This window comes from Pipra filicauda, unplaced genomic scaffold (assembly GCF_003945595.2).
Source record: "Pipra filicauda isolate LSUMZ 115617 unplaced genomic scaffold, ASM394559v2 scaffold273_size1055052_pilon, whole genome shotgun sequence".
NCBI classification, from domain to species: domain Eukaryota; kingdom Metazoa; phylum Chordata; class Aves; order Passeriformes; family Pipridae; genus Pipra; species Pipra filicauda.
Genome location: NW_024104391.1, coordinates 354910 through 372814, shown reverse-complemented (window position 1 = coordinate 372814; position 17905 = coordinate 354910). Strand labels below are relative to the sequence as shown.

At 39.3% G+C, this 17905-nt stretch overlaps 1 protein-coding gene across 18 annotated transcripts in view; it reads left to right on the top strand.

Annotated features, from left to right (window-relative positions):
• Positions 1-17905, top strand: part of ESRP2 (epithelial splicing regulatory protein 2) — a 180198-nt gene that overhangs the window by 111638 nt on the left and 50655 nt on the right. For 15 of the 18 annotated variants that reach the window (XM_039382525.1, XM_039382524.1, XM_039382521.1 and 12 more), the window contains 3 exons: positions 7773-8154; positions 14970-15094; positions 16324-16387. In XM_039382525.1, the coding sequence (XP_039238459.1) occupies positions 16368-16387 (20 nt within the window). In that variant the 5' untranslated portion in view covers positions 7773-8154; positions 14970-15094; positions 16324-16367. Of the gene's footprint in view, positions 1-1404; positions 1486-2628; positions 2859-7772; positions 8155-12811; positions 12979-13010; positions 13110-14969; positions 15095-16323; positions 16388-17905 lie in introns of those variants that run through there. The other 3 variants (XM_039382526.1, XM_039382529.1, XM_039382534.1) reach the window with 3 other exon arrangements.

The following is a 17905-nucleotide window of genomic DNA, read 5'->3' as shown; positions in this document are numbered from 1 at the left end:
AAACTTCATTGAATAGAGGCAAACAGCCTCTATTATTAGATATTAGATACAGATATAGATATTAGAAACAGAAAGAAAAGAACTATTAAATTGGCTAAATTCAGTCTGAATATACCCAAGTTGCCTATCACATAAGCATTCTCTCTGATTTTACAGACAGAAAATGTAGGAGATTAAGTAACCCCTGTACGAATTTTTGGAACATAGAAGGTAATTTGGAAACAGAATTAAGACTCTCTGATTCCATGGCAGTTTTTCCACATTAGGTTGTCTTTCTCAGGCACATCATGATAATTTTGGTGTACTTGTTCTTTTCATTTGTTTTGTCCTGACAGTTCTAACATACATAATGAGTTTGCAACTTTTTTTCCTCCTACATCCATCCTCATTTCCTTGTTTCCTCAGCCACATCTTTCAGTCATTCGAGTCCCCTCTACTAGCTGTTTTACAGCCCCTTTGTCATAGTGGTGCTAAAGGAAGCTCACAAATAATGGATTAGGTATAAAAAAGATGGCTGTGAGGTACTGTATCAGTGAGACAGTCCTGCTACCCCTGTGTCTTGTAAAACTGTCCTGTATATTTTTCCTACTGTCTTAACTTACACTTGCAAATGAAGGTAGGCTCACATAGTGTTTGACAACAGAGGCTATACCATGACACACAGCTGATTAATTCTGCTCAGGATTTTGTATGTCTACTTTCTTGACTTTCATCTTCATGAATCCATGACATCATGCACAAATTGAACAGTCTAACTACAAAATTGATCCATTTCGTGACTGTCTGTGAATTGTCCTTTAACACTGTGAGAGCTACTACTGCAATGATAAAGTTTGTTGTTTGTCAACTCTGGCTTAGCCTTTGCTGAGTAGACCATAACATAAGTGCTTTTTGAAAAGTTATGGAAGTTTTCACGTCTATTGACCCTGTCATCCCTGGCATACTGAGACAGGAATTCTAAAGCATCCCCTAACAAGCTTTTTATCAAAGTATTAGCCTCAAAGAGTTACCTTCTCTTCTGGGCCAGTGTACATAGGAAATGTTTCCGGTGTTAATCATTAACATAGTAGTGCTAAAAGAATTGTTTGGATCTATGAACATTCAGCAGAGTTTTAATTTGCTAACATGAGAGACTCTGCAGGTTTACAGATTCTCATGAAAATATGCAAAAGTGGCATACATTCACTGCTGCTGGGAACAGCCCTTTTACAGTGTATGTATATCTGTGTATGCACAGAAAATATATCAGAAATCAGGAGTAAACTGAGTTTCTGCTTATATAATTCAGAGATTCGTGATTTTCTTTCTTGTACAGTATCATATAGAATCAGATGAGTTTATTATGGTGAAGCTTATTTGATCTGATTTGATTTGGTCTATTACATTTCCTTTCCTGTTTTACAGTTGACTGAATTTTTCCCTTGGGATATGGAGTCAGGATTGAAGTAAAACAGCAAGCTTTAGTCCTTCAAGTCTTTTGCCAAAGTAAGGCAGATAAATGTAAAATTTATTATATCTCACTAACAGCTTTGAGGAAAGAACAACTTCCCTGCTACATATAGTTAACCTCAGTATGGGTCAAAAAAACCGATTAAAAAGGTGAATTGTGCACAGAGCTCCCATGAGTATAAATGTTAATTAGGCAGCTTTGCTCCTGGCACATGGATATTACTTTATATGACCACAATATCAAACAGAAGACATACAGCAATAATCAGCTTTCTGTGTCATAATCTTAAAACAATGCATAGAGATTTCTTTCATTTAGTATATTGCAATAATTGCAGCAAACTAATTTAATGGAAGAAATAAGAAACAACACAGAGCAACAAGTCTCATTATTAGGAGACTTGTAGGAGACTTCCTGAAGCTGGAAGTAAACAGTGTTTTTGGTATCGAAATTCCCTGCATGCAATCTTTGTCTCCATCATTAACTGGCAGTTTGGTGTAAACATCAAAGTGTAATATGTCTGGAGGCTGGATTTTAAGTTGAATACCAATTAATTTGAGCAGGGTTTTCTAGATTTAAGGGATAGGATGAAAGACAGGTTTGGGCATAAATAAATAAACAAGCAGCAAAAACTGGCATCTAGCTGGAAGTATTGGGATGACAGGTGAAAATTACTCTGGAGGACCAACCTCACTGAGGCCTGTAAATGTAAGGGTGAGGTGGGGGCAAAAAAGAGAGATGTTAACAGAGCTTCTGATTGATTTTAACAGCATTTTTGAAAGATTTAACTTAGAACATGTACGACTAGCATGTAAATTGGTTTTGCACGCTCTCTGATTAGTTTTGGTAGTGTTCTGGTTTCTGCCAAAACAAGAGCTGGTTGTACACAGTCAGTCCACAGAAATGTTTAAGAAATCAGGAGTTTGGACTGTGAGTGCACAGGTTGTTCTCAGTGATAAAGACAGTTTTCAAGCTTTGCTCCCTTTGTACCTCTATCCTGGTACATGGTCCTGGTGGTGATAGTGCAGCTGTTTGTGAGTCTACATGGTTAACAGATCAGGGAAATTATGAATTTTTAAAATAAACCTTTTTCTTAGGGTTATTGTAACCCTTGATATCCCAAGAAAAAGGATAATTTTTAACAATAATATCAATACTTGATATTTTTCATCATGCAGCCCCACAGGCAGTTGTGTGAACCATTGTATCAAACCCCAGAATGAGGACGGGGAACTCCTCAAAGAGACTTTGCTGCAGAAAACTTAGGATATCGAGACAATCTCTTCCTTCAAGCATTTGAAAAGTAGATTTTTGTTTTTCATGGATTTTCAATGTAGAAATGTGCGTTATTGTTTCTGTGGGAGCCACTAGAGAGCAGCAGACACTTGAGGAGCGGCCAGTCATAAAGGTAACTGCTAAACTGACAATCGAGATGATCGATCAGGTCATTTTGGTAAAGGAGGCAGAACTGGGACACTACTTGCATTATTTTCTTACAGACGCACTGTTTGTTTTCTTGGTACACTTGCAAGTAGAGAGTACACGTTTTCAGGTGCAGTTCTACAGGTTCTTGCTTTTCACTGGTCTCCAAAGTGGTGTCAATTCCATTCACAAGTTTAAGTAAGTGCTTCATCATCATCATCACAAATAACACTTCACCAGTTTGAAAGACGAGGAGCATAAGAACAAATCATTGCTAGTGAAAAACTTTCTCTAATTAGATATTAGTCACTTTTAAAATGCAGGGTAGATTACAATCTGGTGTGTCTCTAAAAATTTTCATAGATATTGCTCACCCTTCAGTGTTCTTGCTGAAAAAAAAATCTGTCTGAACTGGCCCTTTGATTTTCAGCATCGACAGAGAGATGAATCTTAAAGGATGTGGAAATTAAATCTACCCTGGACTATTACAGATTATGTCATATTTCCTCTGTAGACAGATTCAGCCTTTAAGAATGTATTTTTGCACCTTTTAAGATCACTTTCTTCTGTAGGTCTTCAGAGCAGGATCAAAAATATGTATGATGAAGCTAGTTGTTTTGATAGTGAAGATTCCATGTATACCCTAATCAAGCTTTACCATGGCTGGGAGACAGGATTCCTATATTATCCTAAGAACAACATAAAGCTTGCAGTCACAGCATGCATTATTTTCCCACACTGCTCACCCCCTCCTCCTTACTGGGGAGGAAAGGAAGGAGAATGGAGATGACCTTCAGTTATGCTGGGGATAAATGGCAAATAAGAAAAAAAACCTGAGAAAGGGAATTTTAACATTGCCAAGTAAAAAAAGGTACACAAGATGGTTTTTTTTCCCCAGACCACAAAGTTCTGGTGGGTGAACTCTTCTGTTGCCCTAATTTTTTAGGGGTTTCCATGTATTTTCCAAGGAATTTCTACTTTTAGAGGTTCCATGTATTTCTGCTTCCATGGTAGAAGTGTAAATTTGGTTTCCCAGTTTCAGTCTCCCTTTGGTCCATTGTTTTGACCCCTTGAAAATGTGCCTCCAAGTCATAGGAAAGCTCAGTCTTTTTGTTCGTGGGATCCCAGCTTTGCAGCGACTGTGACTGACATACCAAACATATCTGCGTGCTGACAGGTGGGGAGCTGTTCTCCCTCAGGGCAGGGTTGGTGGAGTTCAGGGGGGAGTGAAAACACGCCCGCTGCAGCAGCGAGTCCTTCCTTACTGGTGGGAAGGGCTTCACTTTTAGCCGGGGGTGCAATTAAGGCTTTGTGTCAATTTAGGATGCAAATTAAGAGAATCAGCTGAAAAGTCTTTTCTCAGAATCCTAACCAGACTGAACAAAATGGTTGGAGCTCTTTGAAGTTTAAAGTTTTAGGTTGCGAGAGGAATTATTAAGTAGATATTTTAAATGCAGCTTTCCTTTCTTGCTGTGATGATCACGTTTTTACATGTGAACTAGCACATATGCTGCTGACTTTTCTTTTCTTGATATTTAATGGAAAAAAAACTAGTGGAAAAAAGCTGAGTCATATTCATTTATATCAGTCTAAGACCATAAAATAGTTGGGCATCATTTGTTTTTCAGAACCCAAAATTTCCATGTAAACCTGAAGTCCTTTACATTAAATTTTCAAGTTAATGTAGCGAAACGTTAGAGCACCAAGTTTACATATGTGAACATAAACAGTGGCAACAATTAGAAGGCACTTATAATTAATTTTATAATTAGATTTTTACATTATTAATATATATTCAGTCTTTCATATGTTGACTGTCTCTTATATGATATTAACGGTGCTGTATAAAGTGTATGACTCAGTTTTTTGCAAGACACTGATTGAGATCCCTGTCTTCCCCAGATGATGTTTTACCTTGGGTCACCTCTGGGCCCCTGAGGTAGCTCAGTCAGGGACCAGTTTCACAGCAATATAAGAGGACCAGGATGAACTCTATCAGCACAGTGGTAGCTCCACCCCTCCCATCCCACGTTATTATAATTTTTACTGTAAATGTCCAAGTCAATTTTTTATATAACTGTAGGGGTTTTTTAATATAACAGTAATTTTCTGGAGGAAAAAACCAGTCTCCATGACTGGTATTAAAGCAGTTTTCAGGCATGAAGCAATCTTCTCAGTGAAAGGGGAACTTCCATGAGGTGTCCAGATGTTGTAAAAAGGGAGGCTGGGGGACCAGTCTGTGGCTCTTTTCTTGTAATACACAATAAATATATACACAATAAATATATAAATTTCTTCTACTTTAAGTGTTGAGCTCTATTAAAGCAAATCAATTCTTCCTAGCTGCATAACAGAATCTTAGTGAAAATGAATTTTTAACCACAACATTTTCCTAAAAACCACTGTTCTAACCTACTCTATGTAAGAGCAAAGTAAAAAGTAATTGATAGGAGACTTCTACAGTTTTAAACAATGGCTTTGATAGAATTACACAGACTTATTTTTTCCAATTTGTATTTTAATGAAAAAAAAATCAACTGTTTTGGTTTTCTATTTGCATGTAAATTTTAGTTTAAAAAGTCTTTCTGATAACATTGGACCAGCCTGATGAAAGTGCCAACTCTTTGGAAGAGGCAAACCCGAGGTTTTCCTTGCCTGCAGTCATCAAAAATCCCTGATTCCATATGAGGGAATGTCAATCCGGGTGTCATCAAATTCCATTATAATAATTACATTTCCTACCTAAATTCTCCCCTCTAATTTCAGTTAGACAGGGTTTTCTCCAGTTTCTGTGTTAGCATGTCTGTGTTACTGGTTCCCTTCCTCAGGGACTGGCACTCAGTGTGACACAGGCAGGTCCTGTAATCAGTGTGGGCCTTGGAATTGCTTTGTAAAACTTCCTCTTTGCCTGGACAGTAGAAAAAAGCAGTGGGAAGGTGAGATCATGCTATTGAGAACAGGCAGGAGCATGGGAGTAGAGGCTCCTGAGACATCATTTCATATGATAATGTTCAGTATTCAGTAGTATGATGGTATGCAGTGTTCCAAACATGACAGAGGGAACAGAAATACTCTGAAAGGCCACAACAGCCCAATGAAGAGCAGCTCATACACAGACACCTGAACTTGCAGGAGATTGACAGTCAAAACCTAAAAGTCTGTTCCAGCAAGTTTTGACTGGTGAACTGTCTGGCTATAGCTGGGGAGGAGATAATAAATCAGATCTAGACAGCTCCATCTTCTCTGTCCCTACCCGAGGGCTTGCCTGCTGAAAGGAAACGTCAGTTGTGTTACAAAACTGTTGATCCACAAGCCTTGGTCAGAACAAAGATCGTGGAACATACTGGTTAAAATTAAAGGAGTTTTGCCACATATCCCTGTGATCCACTCTGACTGATCAGTGTTTGATATGAGGGTCACATGAGGGTCTAATCAAAGTTCAAACTTTGAATTTTCTGACATTAAGAAAAAAAAGGTTATGGGGAATTTTGGAAAGCAATGTATATTACACTCAGTTATACTGGCTAATACTCTGAGAAGAAGGAGTTTCTTTTTACATAGCAGATAATATGGAAGAATCTCAGAAGATCAGGACCAAATAAATAAATGTAAAGCTAATTAGCATAACAGAAGGCCTGTCTGTGGTACGCACACACAGCTGCTCTGTCAGGGGAGCAGATGGCTTTCTGAACCATCCACAGAGGCCACAAGGGTAATTACAAAGTAATTCAGTTCTTACCCATAACAAGGGCCCAAGTATCACACTTGATTGCACTAATCTTATTATATTCAGAAAGATACATAGATGAGTACTGCAGATTGTGAACCTCTCCTTCTGCTGTACTTACCAGTGTTGTCCAGAGAATCTGAAGTCACTTGGAAATTTTTTCCTATATAACTGAGCTAAAAGCTAGAGATGGCTGAAATGGATGCCTGTCGAGCTCCGAGAGCCCTGTTCCCAATGCAGGAGCAGCAGTGCCTTCCTGCCTTGCCTCTGATTGCTGCCCCATCCCGTTTGGATGCCCAGAGGGCTTATCCTCCTGGAAACAGCTCTGGCCTTAGGCTGCTGAAGGAAAAGGGATAGCAGGGGTTTACTATTCTTTGTAAGAAAAGAGGGGAGTAAGAGGGGAAGAAAGGCATCAGTAGTTATGATGCAGTTCTGGTTTAGGAAGCTGAGAGTGAAGCTAGATCTGAGTGATCCCTGAGCTGGTACCTGGATATATGCATATTTTCTTGTTTCCTTTCCTAGTCAGATAAGGGGAATTTGTATTAATCTCTTCTTAAATTTCACTGAGGTTAAAGGAAACTTTAGGTGCAGATTCTCATGTAAAACATATCCCCCCATACAGCCTGCTCAGAATTGCAGTGTAAATACAATACAGTAACATGTTCAGAGTGGCAGGTTTTTTATAGTAGCAAGAGGTTTAGAAAGTCTGAGGGTTGCTTTCTGTGACATTGAGGGTTCACAACATGTTTGACACACAGAAACAAAATAAGAATTTTGGTGGGCTCATTGTGAGAGCTGTTGGTCTGAAGCAGCTGGTGTATTTGTGTCCCACTCTTTACCTTCCCAGTCCAAAAAAAAAGGTGCAGTTTTGTTTGTTTGTTCGTACGTTCCAAACATGTAAACAAAAGCCAAGATTTATAAAAGGTTCCATAAAATAGAGGAGTTACTGTCAACTACAAGCAAAATCAATGACTGCTTTTTATTTTCTGTATCTTGATGCTTCAACAGCATCTTTAGAAGAAGCCTAAAGGTTAGGAACCCAAAAGATATGTTACTTTCATTGAAAAGTTATCCATATGAAGCCTTCATTTTGTCTTTTTTTTTTTTTTTTTTTTTTTTTTTTTTTTTTTTTTTTTTTTTTTTTTTTTTTTTATGGCTTGTTTTTTATTTCAGTGTCCAAGTGTGATGGAAGTTCTTCAAGACTGACCCTGAAAGGTACCTGGCTCCCTCACAGAAAAGAGGATGGAAAAATAATCAGATGTTTTCACCACAAAATGGAGAAGTCATCTTTAACTTTCCTCAAAAAATGTTATCCTCATATGACAACATGTCAAGTCATTTGAGTCTGCTGGATACAATCAGATTTATTGTTACCCTTGACCTCTGAGAGCTCCTAAAAATTATTCTGAGCAATGTCACATACGAACTAAAACCAGAAATACTGGATAAACCAGTTACACTGACATGAATGAACCAGATGATAAATTCTGGCAATCTCCTACCTCACAAGAGAACAGCACCAATTGTACATATGAAGATTTTTTTTCTACATCCTGTAAGTACGAGTTGCAGCTTCATTCCTAATCCAGAATATGATACTCATTAATTACAGTTCTGTTATATTATGGAAGAAAAATTTTTCAGCACATGTGTGTGAGCAGCACACACGATTCCAGATGTGAGCAGCACACACAGTTCAGGTGTGAGCAGCACACACGATTCCAGATGTGAGCAGCACACACAGTTCAGGTGTGAGCAGCACACACAGTTCAGGTGTGAGCAGCACACACGATTCCAGATGTGAGCAGCACACACAGTTCAGGTGTGAGCAGCACACACAGTTCAGGTGTGAGCAGCACACACAGTTCAGGTGTGAGCAGCACACACAGTTCAGGTGTGAGCAGCACACACAGCTCAGGTGTGAGCAGCACACACGATTCCAGATGTGAGCAGCACACACGATTCCAGATGTGAGCAGCACACACAGTTCAGGTGTGAGCAGCACACACAGTTCAGGTGTGAGCAGCACACACAGCTCAGGTGTGAGCAGCACACACAGCTCCAGGTGTGAGCAGCACACACAGTTCAGGTGTGAGCAGCACACACAGCTCAGGTGTGAGCAGCACACACAGTTCAGGTGTGAGCAGCACACACAGTTCAGGTGTGAGCAGCACACACAGCTCCAGGTGTGAGCAGCACACACGATTCCAGATGTGAGCAGCACACACAGCTCAGGTGTGAGCAGCACACACAGCTCAGGTGTGAGCAGCACACACAGCTCAGGTGTGAGCAGCACACACAGTTCAGGTGTGAGCAGCACACACAGCTCAGGTGTGAACAGCACACACAGCTCAGGTGTGAGCAGCACACACGATTCCAGATGTGAGCAGCACACACAGTTCAGGTGTGAGCAGCACACACAGCTCAGGTGTGAGCAGCACACACAGCTCAGGTGTGAGCAGCACACACAGCTCCAGGGTGGCTCCTGCGGGAAGCACCAGAGGCTGCTCGAGAAACGCAGCCCCGCGGCCCGGAGGAGGGGGCTGCGGTCGTGTGGAGACTGAAGAGAAGCGTTAATGGAGCAGTTACCGAAAACGCAATGTGTTCTTCCTGAATGGGATATGGGGAGGTACAAGAATAGGAGTTAAAAAAAAGGGGGGGGGGGGTTTCTTTTTTGATTTCTAGGTCATTTTATTTGCTGATTAAAAGTGTTAACAGTTGAAGACAAGATCTTGCTGACTGATGCTATTTCTATTACATGTTGGCCATTCTGCTCGATGAAATTGAGGGGTGGAAAAAAAGAAAAGTTGTGCACAGGAATAATTTAGAACTCCACCTAAAATATCAAGGGATTTCATCCTTGTCCACACTTCTGAATAACTGCTTGGGAGAAAAAAAGTGTATGTGTATAAATACTTACATAATTTACATTTTAAAATACATATGTGTATATATAAATACATATGCATGTTGTTGAGGAAAGGGTTCATAACAAATCTGTCCTTTTGTTTCCATAATACACGGGAGTTTCTTGTTTAGTTCAGATGAGAAAGAGAAATTTTCTGTTCACTGGAACTGCTGTCTCTTCAATAGCTCGACCAACAGAATACTTCCTTTTGATCCTTAGTAAGGTCATACAGAGAATCACTGCAGGTTCTGTACTAAACCCTGAATCCCTAAACTTCAAAGCATCATCTAGGACCTGACAAATAAGAACAAACCCCATATAGATGTCACGGGTCCTGAAAATCAGAATACACTACATCACAGAAATTAATTGCATGTAGCAGAATCTAGGAACAGAGCCAAAGGGAGGCGAGATCAGAAAGTATCACAGCAAGTGTTGGCTCTGGAATGACCTCCCAAAATGGAGCTCACCTGAGTCCTGACTCATTCATTAGTGAATTTGGTATGGTGGAGCTGAAGCATCAGTAGTCAGAAGGTTACTAGTAGCTCAGTGCTGATTCATCTGCGGCGTTAAATGTTGCAGTGGTTAAGCAACAACAATTGAGAAAGAAGCTGTTTCCCAGAGATTAAGAGGTGATGGGGAAGACTCGATGGCCTGAGGCTGCTTTTGTTCTTAAAAGGTGGGGACGAGGAGGAAAAAAGCTGCATGGTATTTATTCATGAGCAAAGCTGGTTAACAAATAGGGACAGGATGTTTATAAAAGGACTATTCCTACCATAAGGAGTCCTTTCTTAACAACCTGGATAATTTCAGAGCAAACTAAAATTATACTTAAAAAAAGGCAACTGTACAAAGTGTATGTGCATACTGCTATAGGTGTATGTTCAGACCTACCTGAGGACAACACTCAAAATACATGTGCTTGTTCATCTGATATGTTGAAAAGATCTGTCCTTCATACCATCAGGTTTTTGTGATATTCTGGGAAAGAAGTGCTGACATTCTTGTTCAAGATCAATTTCTTTCTCAGGCATTGATGGTATAAAAAAATTAAGCATAGTGCTGTACTATTCTTTTTCTTCAGTTCTTTCCTTCATTTGTGCTCTAGCTACCACTCTCAAAAGATTTGAAAAATGTAAAATTCCAGAAGTAATTTGAAAGACCCTTGGGCTGAAAGAGTTGCTGTGGGTATTTCAAAATCCTGTTAAGTAGCTATGAGTGCGTGACCCATTAACTAATGAAGAATTTGGCTACTTACTGTTTATTCTTGTTTTATTGTTTTGTCTCCTTCTGTACATGCATCTGAAGTAAATTACTGTTAGGTCTTTAAATCAATATGGTCTATACTAAACTGATTAGGATGTAGGCCATAACACTTTAGTTAAGGAATTTCCTTAAGGAAGTCTGTCCTTACTTTACTCCCATACTAAATTATTTGTTTGAAGGACCCTATAAGGGCATGACATTGTGTTCATTCCTCTTCACAGCAGTACTTGCTAAAGCAGTTTGTAGTTAAAATGGCATTTCTGGCCCCAACCAACTGTCAAAAAGAAAAAAGTTGTGAAAACTGCAACTTTATTTCGCTAAAGGAAAGTTGGGGAGTCAAGGCTTCTGAAAATTCCCTGAAAATTTTACTTGCCAAAACAAGTTCTGAACTCCTGGTCACAAACACAAGCCCAGCTTTTTACAGTGTGTGAGTAATGAGAAAGGGGTTGCATCATGGCTTTGGCCAGTCTTAGGGTTTGCTGAAAGGAGACTCTGCTCTCACTCCTGACTGTAAACCCATCTATTTATGTAGGCTCTGGCAGGAACAGACTGTAGAACTAAGTCAGCCTGACTGCTGATTAAAACGTGTTTTACTGGTGGATTAACAAATTGCATTGGCTGAGCTGAAGTCTGACCACAACTGTGGCAGGTACAAAGAGGTGGGATACATGAAGCTGGGAAAAAGAAGTGTGGAGAAACAAGAAGGACCTCCCATTCCTGGCAGTAGGGAGCTGTCAAACCAGCTTAGCTGCACTATTTAACTTCAAAAATTATGTTTGGAAATTTTACCTGAAAAGGCATGTGTCATATTTAAAATTTTTCTGAACAGAGTTTAAGTTCACAATTCAATTCAGATTTCCAGGTGGTCATGTGAGCCTGTTGTCTGCTAACTGTCCAAATCATTGAAGTTTAAGACTTAGGTATCATCTCAGTATTAAGGTTTTAAAAATTTCTCTTGGTACTACAATGCAATTAAATCAAATACAGAGAGATTTTAATACCCTCAGCCAGTTTTGCAGTAATCTCATCATGTCATGCCCACTAAGATGACAAGTGGCAGAGCAGTGTATCGGCTTCCTATGAATGTCACAGTTTCGTGCACCCTAGTCCTGCATTCTCTTAGCAGTGCTGCTGAGGCTGTTGAAGATGCTGTCACACATGACCTGTTGGTCTATACCAGGTCTGGAAATGTTTTCCTTACCCTAAAGCTGAATAGATCTTTGAAATGCTTCCACTAGACCAACTTTTAGAACACAGTTATGTGTTAACTAGTTACAAGTCAGACAAAATATGAAAAATTGTTATGTATAGGCCACAGGAGAGCTAAGTTGTGAATTGTGTTTTCCTTCTGGATCACAGCTTGACTACCATGATCTACATCATGGCAAATGTTCCAGCAGAGGATGCTGTTCCTACTCAGCTCTAAGGCTTAGTATAGTAATGATGAAAGCTAAACTGAGCAAATAAATGGACATTTACCATTTAAGTACAAGATGGAGTGTTTCCATTAACAGATGCTGCAACTGCTGAATGTTCTTATGGACTGTAAATTTTCCTTTTTTTAATGATAATTCAAGTAAAATACTCAGATTTTTTTATTTTCTAACAAATTGAAATATTCTTTTTCTCCTTCTGCCTCATAGAGACAAACTGTACAGCAGTGCAACTGCAAGAGGAGTATGTTTGTCCTCTTGCCCTGGGTGTATCATGCAGTCATTGCCCAAGAACATTTTCAATGGTGACCTAATTCTGGGTGGGCTGTAAAGAAAAATGCCTGTTTAAAAAGGGAAAGGGAAAGAATATCCATGGGCTCTTTGAGGCTTCTATCCATCACCTCTATATTATGAAAGTCTTGTATCAGATTCCCACATGTCATTATTATATGTATATAAACATACATATTTTATATTTAAAATTGGATGTGTTTATTATCCTGTGGTTTTCTTTGTAGTGCAAAAGAAGTGTGAGACTTATTACTGTTTGAACATGCCTACTGTACATTTTAGATACAACTACTTGTTTTGATATTCTTCTCCAGGGTAAAAAATTCAAATTGGCCCAAAGAACACACAAATCTGGGGGAAAGGGAAAAGTCTAATCATTGAGTAACATTTGACTGTCATCTTCCCAAGGCATTAAGGAGAATTATGAGAATTAAGCTGAAGAAAGCAAAGAGAAAGAGAAGGCAAAGGATGTTGTGCAACTGTGAGCAAGATTTCTTTTATAACAAACAAAAGCAAGACTAACTTCACATGAAGTTAAGTCATATAAGACTGACTTTGTAAATCTGACTGGTGTTTGATCAGCACAGTGGTCCAACCATAAAAGTAGTTGAGGTACAGCTTAATGTTACTTCTGCTATTTCCTGAACAACATACAAGTTAGGATTAATTTTTGGATGAGTACACAGGAGTAACTTCAGTGTGGGCTGTTGCTTCAGTTGCTAGCACTTAGCATTTGATTGGAAGGTGGGGCAGGGGCTGCAGAGCCCTGCTGTGGCTGCCCTCTCATCTTCCAGAGCACCTCATACAACAGGCTTGTAGTTCCATGGCCCAACCAGGGCAGCATCTAGAGCATCCTGCACTGATCCCAGAGCCAGTGTGGCACCTTCTGCAGGTTAAATGGCAGTTCTGGTCCATTCATATCATTCTACCCTTTAGCCACAGGCAAAAGACACAGTTTTGAAATGTTCAAAATAAAAATGAAGGCAAATATTACAAATGTCCTTAAAACCTGCAATTGCTGCACAGTTACCGTGGTGGAATGAAATGCACCTGAATGGTGCAAAGGAGCTGGATCCATGGAATGTAACACTAGCACTGCATTCTTTATTTGGAATGGATCCGGAGTCCAGGAAGTACAATATAGCTAATTGATATAAAAATAATGGCAATAAAGGTTTTGCTTTAACTTTTAACAGGAATTCACCCATGTTCTATTCAGGATTAGTAAATAAGTTTTTACAAGGCCCACTGGAGTCTTTTATTTGCTGACTTTTATTGAGTTTGGTTAGCAGGAAGCAGTAGTTAAATTTGAATACAAGAAGTTAACTCTGTGATGGATGTTGCATTCACAACTGACATCTGTCATGTCCCAATGAAACCTCTTGAGAAACTGTGTGAATGCTAAGAAATAAAAGAGCTTTTGCAGAAGTGTGGTTTACATCACATTTGGAATCTTTGCATGCCCTAAGAAAAATTCAGTCATGATCCAGCCTCGGTCTAAAGCTGCCATTGCAGTTGATTTGAAATACACAGGATTGTTTTCTGTGTTCTTAATCAATCATAGCATATCCTCATCCCCTTCCAAAGGCTCTGTTGAGATGTCTTTTGAATTGTGGCTAAAATACAATTTAATGCTATTTTCAAGTGTGAGCAGATATCCTGAGTTTCTGAATCCTCACAGAGAATTCTGCCAGCCATGCCTTTTCTTGTATCAAGAATATCAGGCTGAGACACATGGACTGCAACTGTGGCCATATGGTGGCATGTGTAGGAAGGAGGAATGGGGAAAAATTCCTTCCACAGAGGAAGAAGTAATGAGGAAAAAAAAGAGAAGTGACTCTACACCCCTCCTATGCAGTACTTGTTCTTCATAACAAACATTTGAAAAAAAATTGCTTTCAGTCAAGCAGTTCAGAAGTAGTTCTTGCTGTTCTGACATGAACTTCATTTTATTAGGTTTTTAAGGTGTAGCCTTATGCAGAGTACGTGACAGTAGCATTATCCAGATGAAAAGCAGTTATTAAGAGCTACACAATGAGCAACAGTTGCATAGGTATAGTAACTTCAGAGTGAAGCTGCTTAAACATGAAGGCACTGCTGGGAGGGGTGGAGGAAAGGCATCCTAAAGAATCATTTCTGTGGAAGGAGCATGTCTCTCCTAGGCAGTCGTTCCCCAAAAAGGTTGTGTGTACTGCTGGTAGAAAAGGGAGCGAGTCACATTCAAATCAAATGTGAAATGAAGTGTACCATGGCCTTACAGCAGATGTGAATTCACACTGTCAAGGCAGTTTTTCTTTGAAGTGTCTTTTCCTTTTGCTGGGGGCAGGGGGAGACAGTAGTAAGTGTTGTGAATTATGTGTGAAATATGTATTCGATTTATGCTTGTAATACTAGTGTGGGAAACTTGTGGTCTCTACAGACATTTGATCATTCTGTGTTGTTACGTACTCAGCTAATATTCTGTGTTTTCAGATACTTGAGAGAAAGCATAGAAAAATTGAAACTAAAGGAAGATTTCAGAAGTCAGAGATGCTAAAAAGGAACAGATCAAGTATCTCCCTTTGGCCCAAACTTGAAAACTCTGAGGGAACAGAAAGGTGAGGAATGAAAAAGAATGTATAGCAAAGGAGTTATGTATATGGGCATGTAGATATACATGCATATTTGTCTATAATATGGGATTGGGTCTTTTGATGAGCTTACTATTCAAACATTAACTTTACCTTGTTTTAAATAAGATGTATTTTTATCTAGGGAACAGATTGGGAAACTGAACCTTTAGATTTTGATTCTTTGAAATCTGATGTCGAATTCACTGAAGCAGTTCAAGCAGTACATGTCTTTATCCTCTAAAGGGCTAAAGAAATTAAACAAATAGATCCTTGACTTCTGATTTTTCCTTCATGTGTAAACAATGCTCTTGAAATTACTGTGTTTTGTCTCACTTAAGGACAGTGGATCCAATAAACTCTTTGATGTATCATCCCCATACTAATCTTTCTTGATACATTACAATATCTTGATACATACATTTTCTTGTTTCATATTGAAAATGAAGGTAGCAACCGTGACTTTATGAGTTTAGGAGCATTCCAATACATATCCTTTATTTCAGTATTCCTAAGGCCTTGCACAAACCATCATGCCCAATGCCAAGCCAAGTTCCCTGTTAAAATGTGATTCATGTTTTTTTGTCATCTAGCCTTTATTGTATTGTGGAAAGGCAAACAAAGACTGAAAAGCACATTTTATATTAAATAGCAGTACTTGACAATGAATATTTGTTGGCCAAGAACCAGAAACTGTGGACCTGACTTGCAGAACTGTTGCCTTAATTATCCCTTTTCCTGAAAGGGACTTAACACTTCATGTCAGTTGTCATACACCATTTTTTTTCAGCTGAGACTGTGTAATCCTGCCTGCTTAATCCACATATACCCATTCCTTAGGATTTTTTTTAAGAAAGGGATGTTTTCTCTTCTACAGGAGAGAAAAAAACATGTCTATCTTATGGAGCTTATTGTCCACACAACAATGAAGAAGTTACTGTATGACTCTGAGGGAGTGTATACAGTGGTTTTGTAAATCCCTCTGAGCCCAGTCTTGAGTAAGGCAACTAATCCCAGTAGAAGGGTATTGCCTCATGAGAAATCTCTGCAGGGCTGTGGAATACATTCCTCCACCCCAGTTGCCCAGGCTGTTTGTGTTCTGGGGCTTTGGTTACTGCTATAGAATGACTGTGCAAACTGATGAAACGGGGGTATTTTACACCCACTAGTTTTGTTTCATTATGTATTTGCTCACAACCTCCTTCTCTGCCCCCCAGTAATATACTGTCACTGCTATGGAGACTGCTGGTCCCTAGAAGCAATGAAGAGCCATCCTCAAAGGTATTTGTTGTCTCCTGTACTTCTTTTAGGCCTGTGCAACCAAGTTGTAATTCTTGACGTGTATCCCTTCCCACTGCCTTTGAGTCCACATCATTCTAATGTGTACTGCAGGATTCCTTCTCAGAAAAGCAAAACTAACAGTAGAGTAACTGATTCCAAATTTTTAACTTCCTATAGTTACCTGTAAATATTTTCCTCTTTATAGAATTTCCGAAGGAAACTTATACAAAAATGCTATTAATTTTCTGTCTTTTCTTTTAATTGCTGTGATTACAAAACGCTTTCATGCCCATGAGCTGGAGGATTCTGAATAAGTTCCAACAGAATACAATTACTCACTCCTACTCCACCTCACTGCTGTGCTAGTAACCATATCTTATTAATCAGCCTTACTGTCCACTCAAGCCTTAGAAGCTACTGTCATTTGTAGTATGTCACAAAACCTGTAAGAAATACTTAGTGGTAACCTGAAGTCCCATTTGCAGTATGCAGTGACAATAAATCAAAAGATAGGTTTATATCTTGAATCAGAGAGAAGGGTAAAAGGGGAAATCTGTAAAACTGTGGGAATGATGGTCCCTGGTACTAATGTTAGGTGTTCATTAGGCATTTTTAGGCAGCTGAAGTTTCAGTAATGAGTTCTGTGCTTTGTGTTTTCTTATAGTACTGAATGTGTGTGTGTTTAAAAATTGTTTCTTTAAGCATACTGTAGTAAAAAACCCAAGCAACAAACACAACTCCCTGAGATTTATGCAAGTACTGATCACCATTGGGACTGAGAAATCTTTTGATATAGTAATTTAAATTACAGATGAAGCAGAAAAAGGAGGGTACAAGTGATCTAACAATTATACCATGATGCTGCCTCAGAGCACTGAGAAGGTTGTTTACATATTTTACAAATAATGAAACCTTATCCTCTCTGCTGGAGCTACCTGTCAGCCTACAGCAAACGTATCAGCCCTGAGGGATTTGAGAGGAATCCACCAATTCATTTTCTTCTAGTCACAAAGCACCACCAATGGAAGTGCTGGATCCAAAGGGATGAAAGGGTAGGAAAGGTATTATCAGCCTCCTAAGCATGGAACACTTTTGAAAGATGCCTCTCTGGTAAACACTTCCCCAAGACCTTGTGTGAACTATTTACCAAGAGCACAAAGACAGGTGACAGTGCACTGGCTTTGCCAGCCAGCCAAGATCTTAAGATGTAGATGTTTGGGTTTTTTAACCTGCAGTTATCTCTCTGGAGTATAGGAGACTGCTTTTAAGGCTACACTGAGCAGGAAGTGCTGAGTATGTTCCTAAAGGTGTGGCTTAGCTCCCCAGCAATTCCCTGGTAGCAAGGGCGTGGTAAACTAGCCTTAAGTAAAACAAACAGGCTTTGTGGAAATCAAAAGCTGAGAATGCAAGCTGTTCACATCTCTTTGATTAAAGCAACTAGTCTTTGATTGAAGGTGGTGGGCTCCACCTTGTTCTCCTAAACCAAACAGGTTCACAAAGTTTGGATTTATAAGTCTC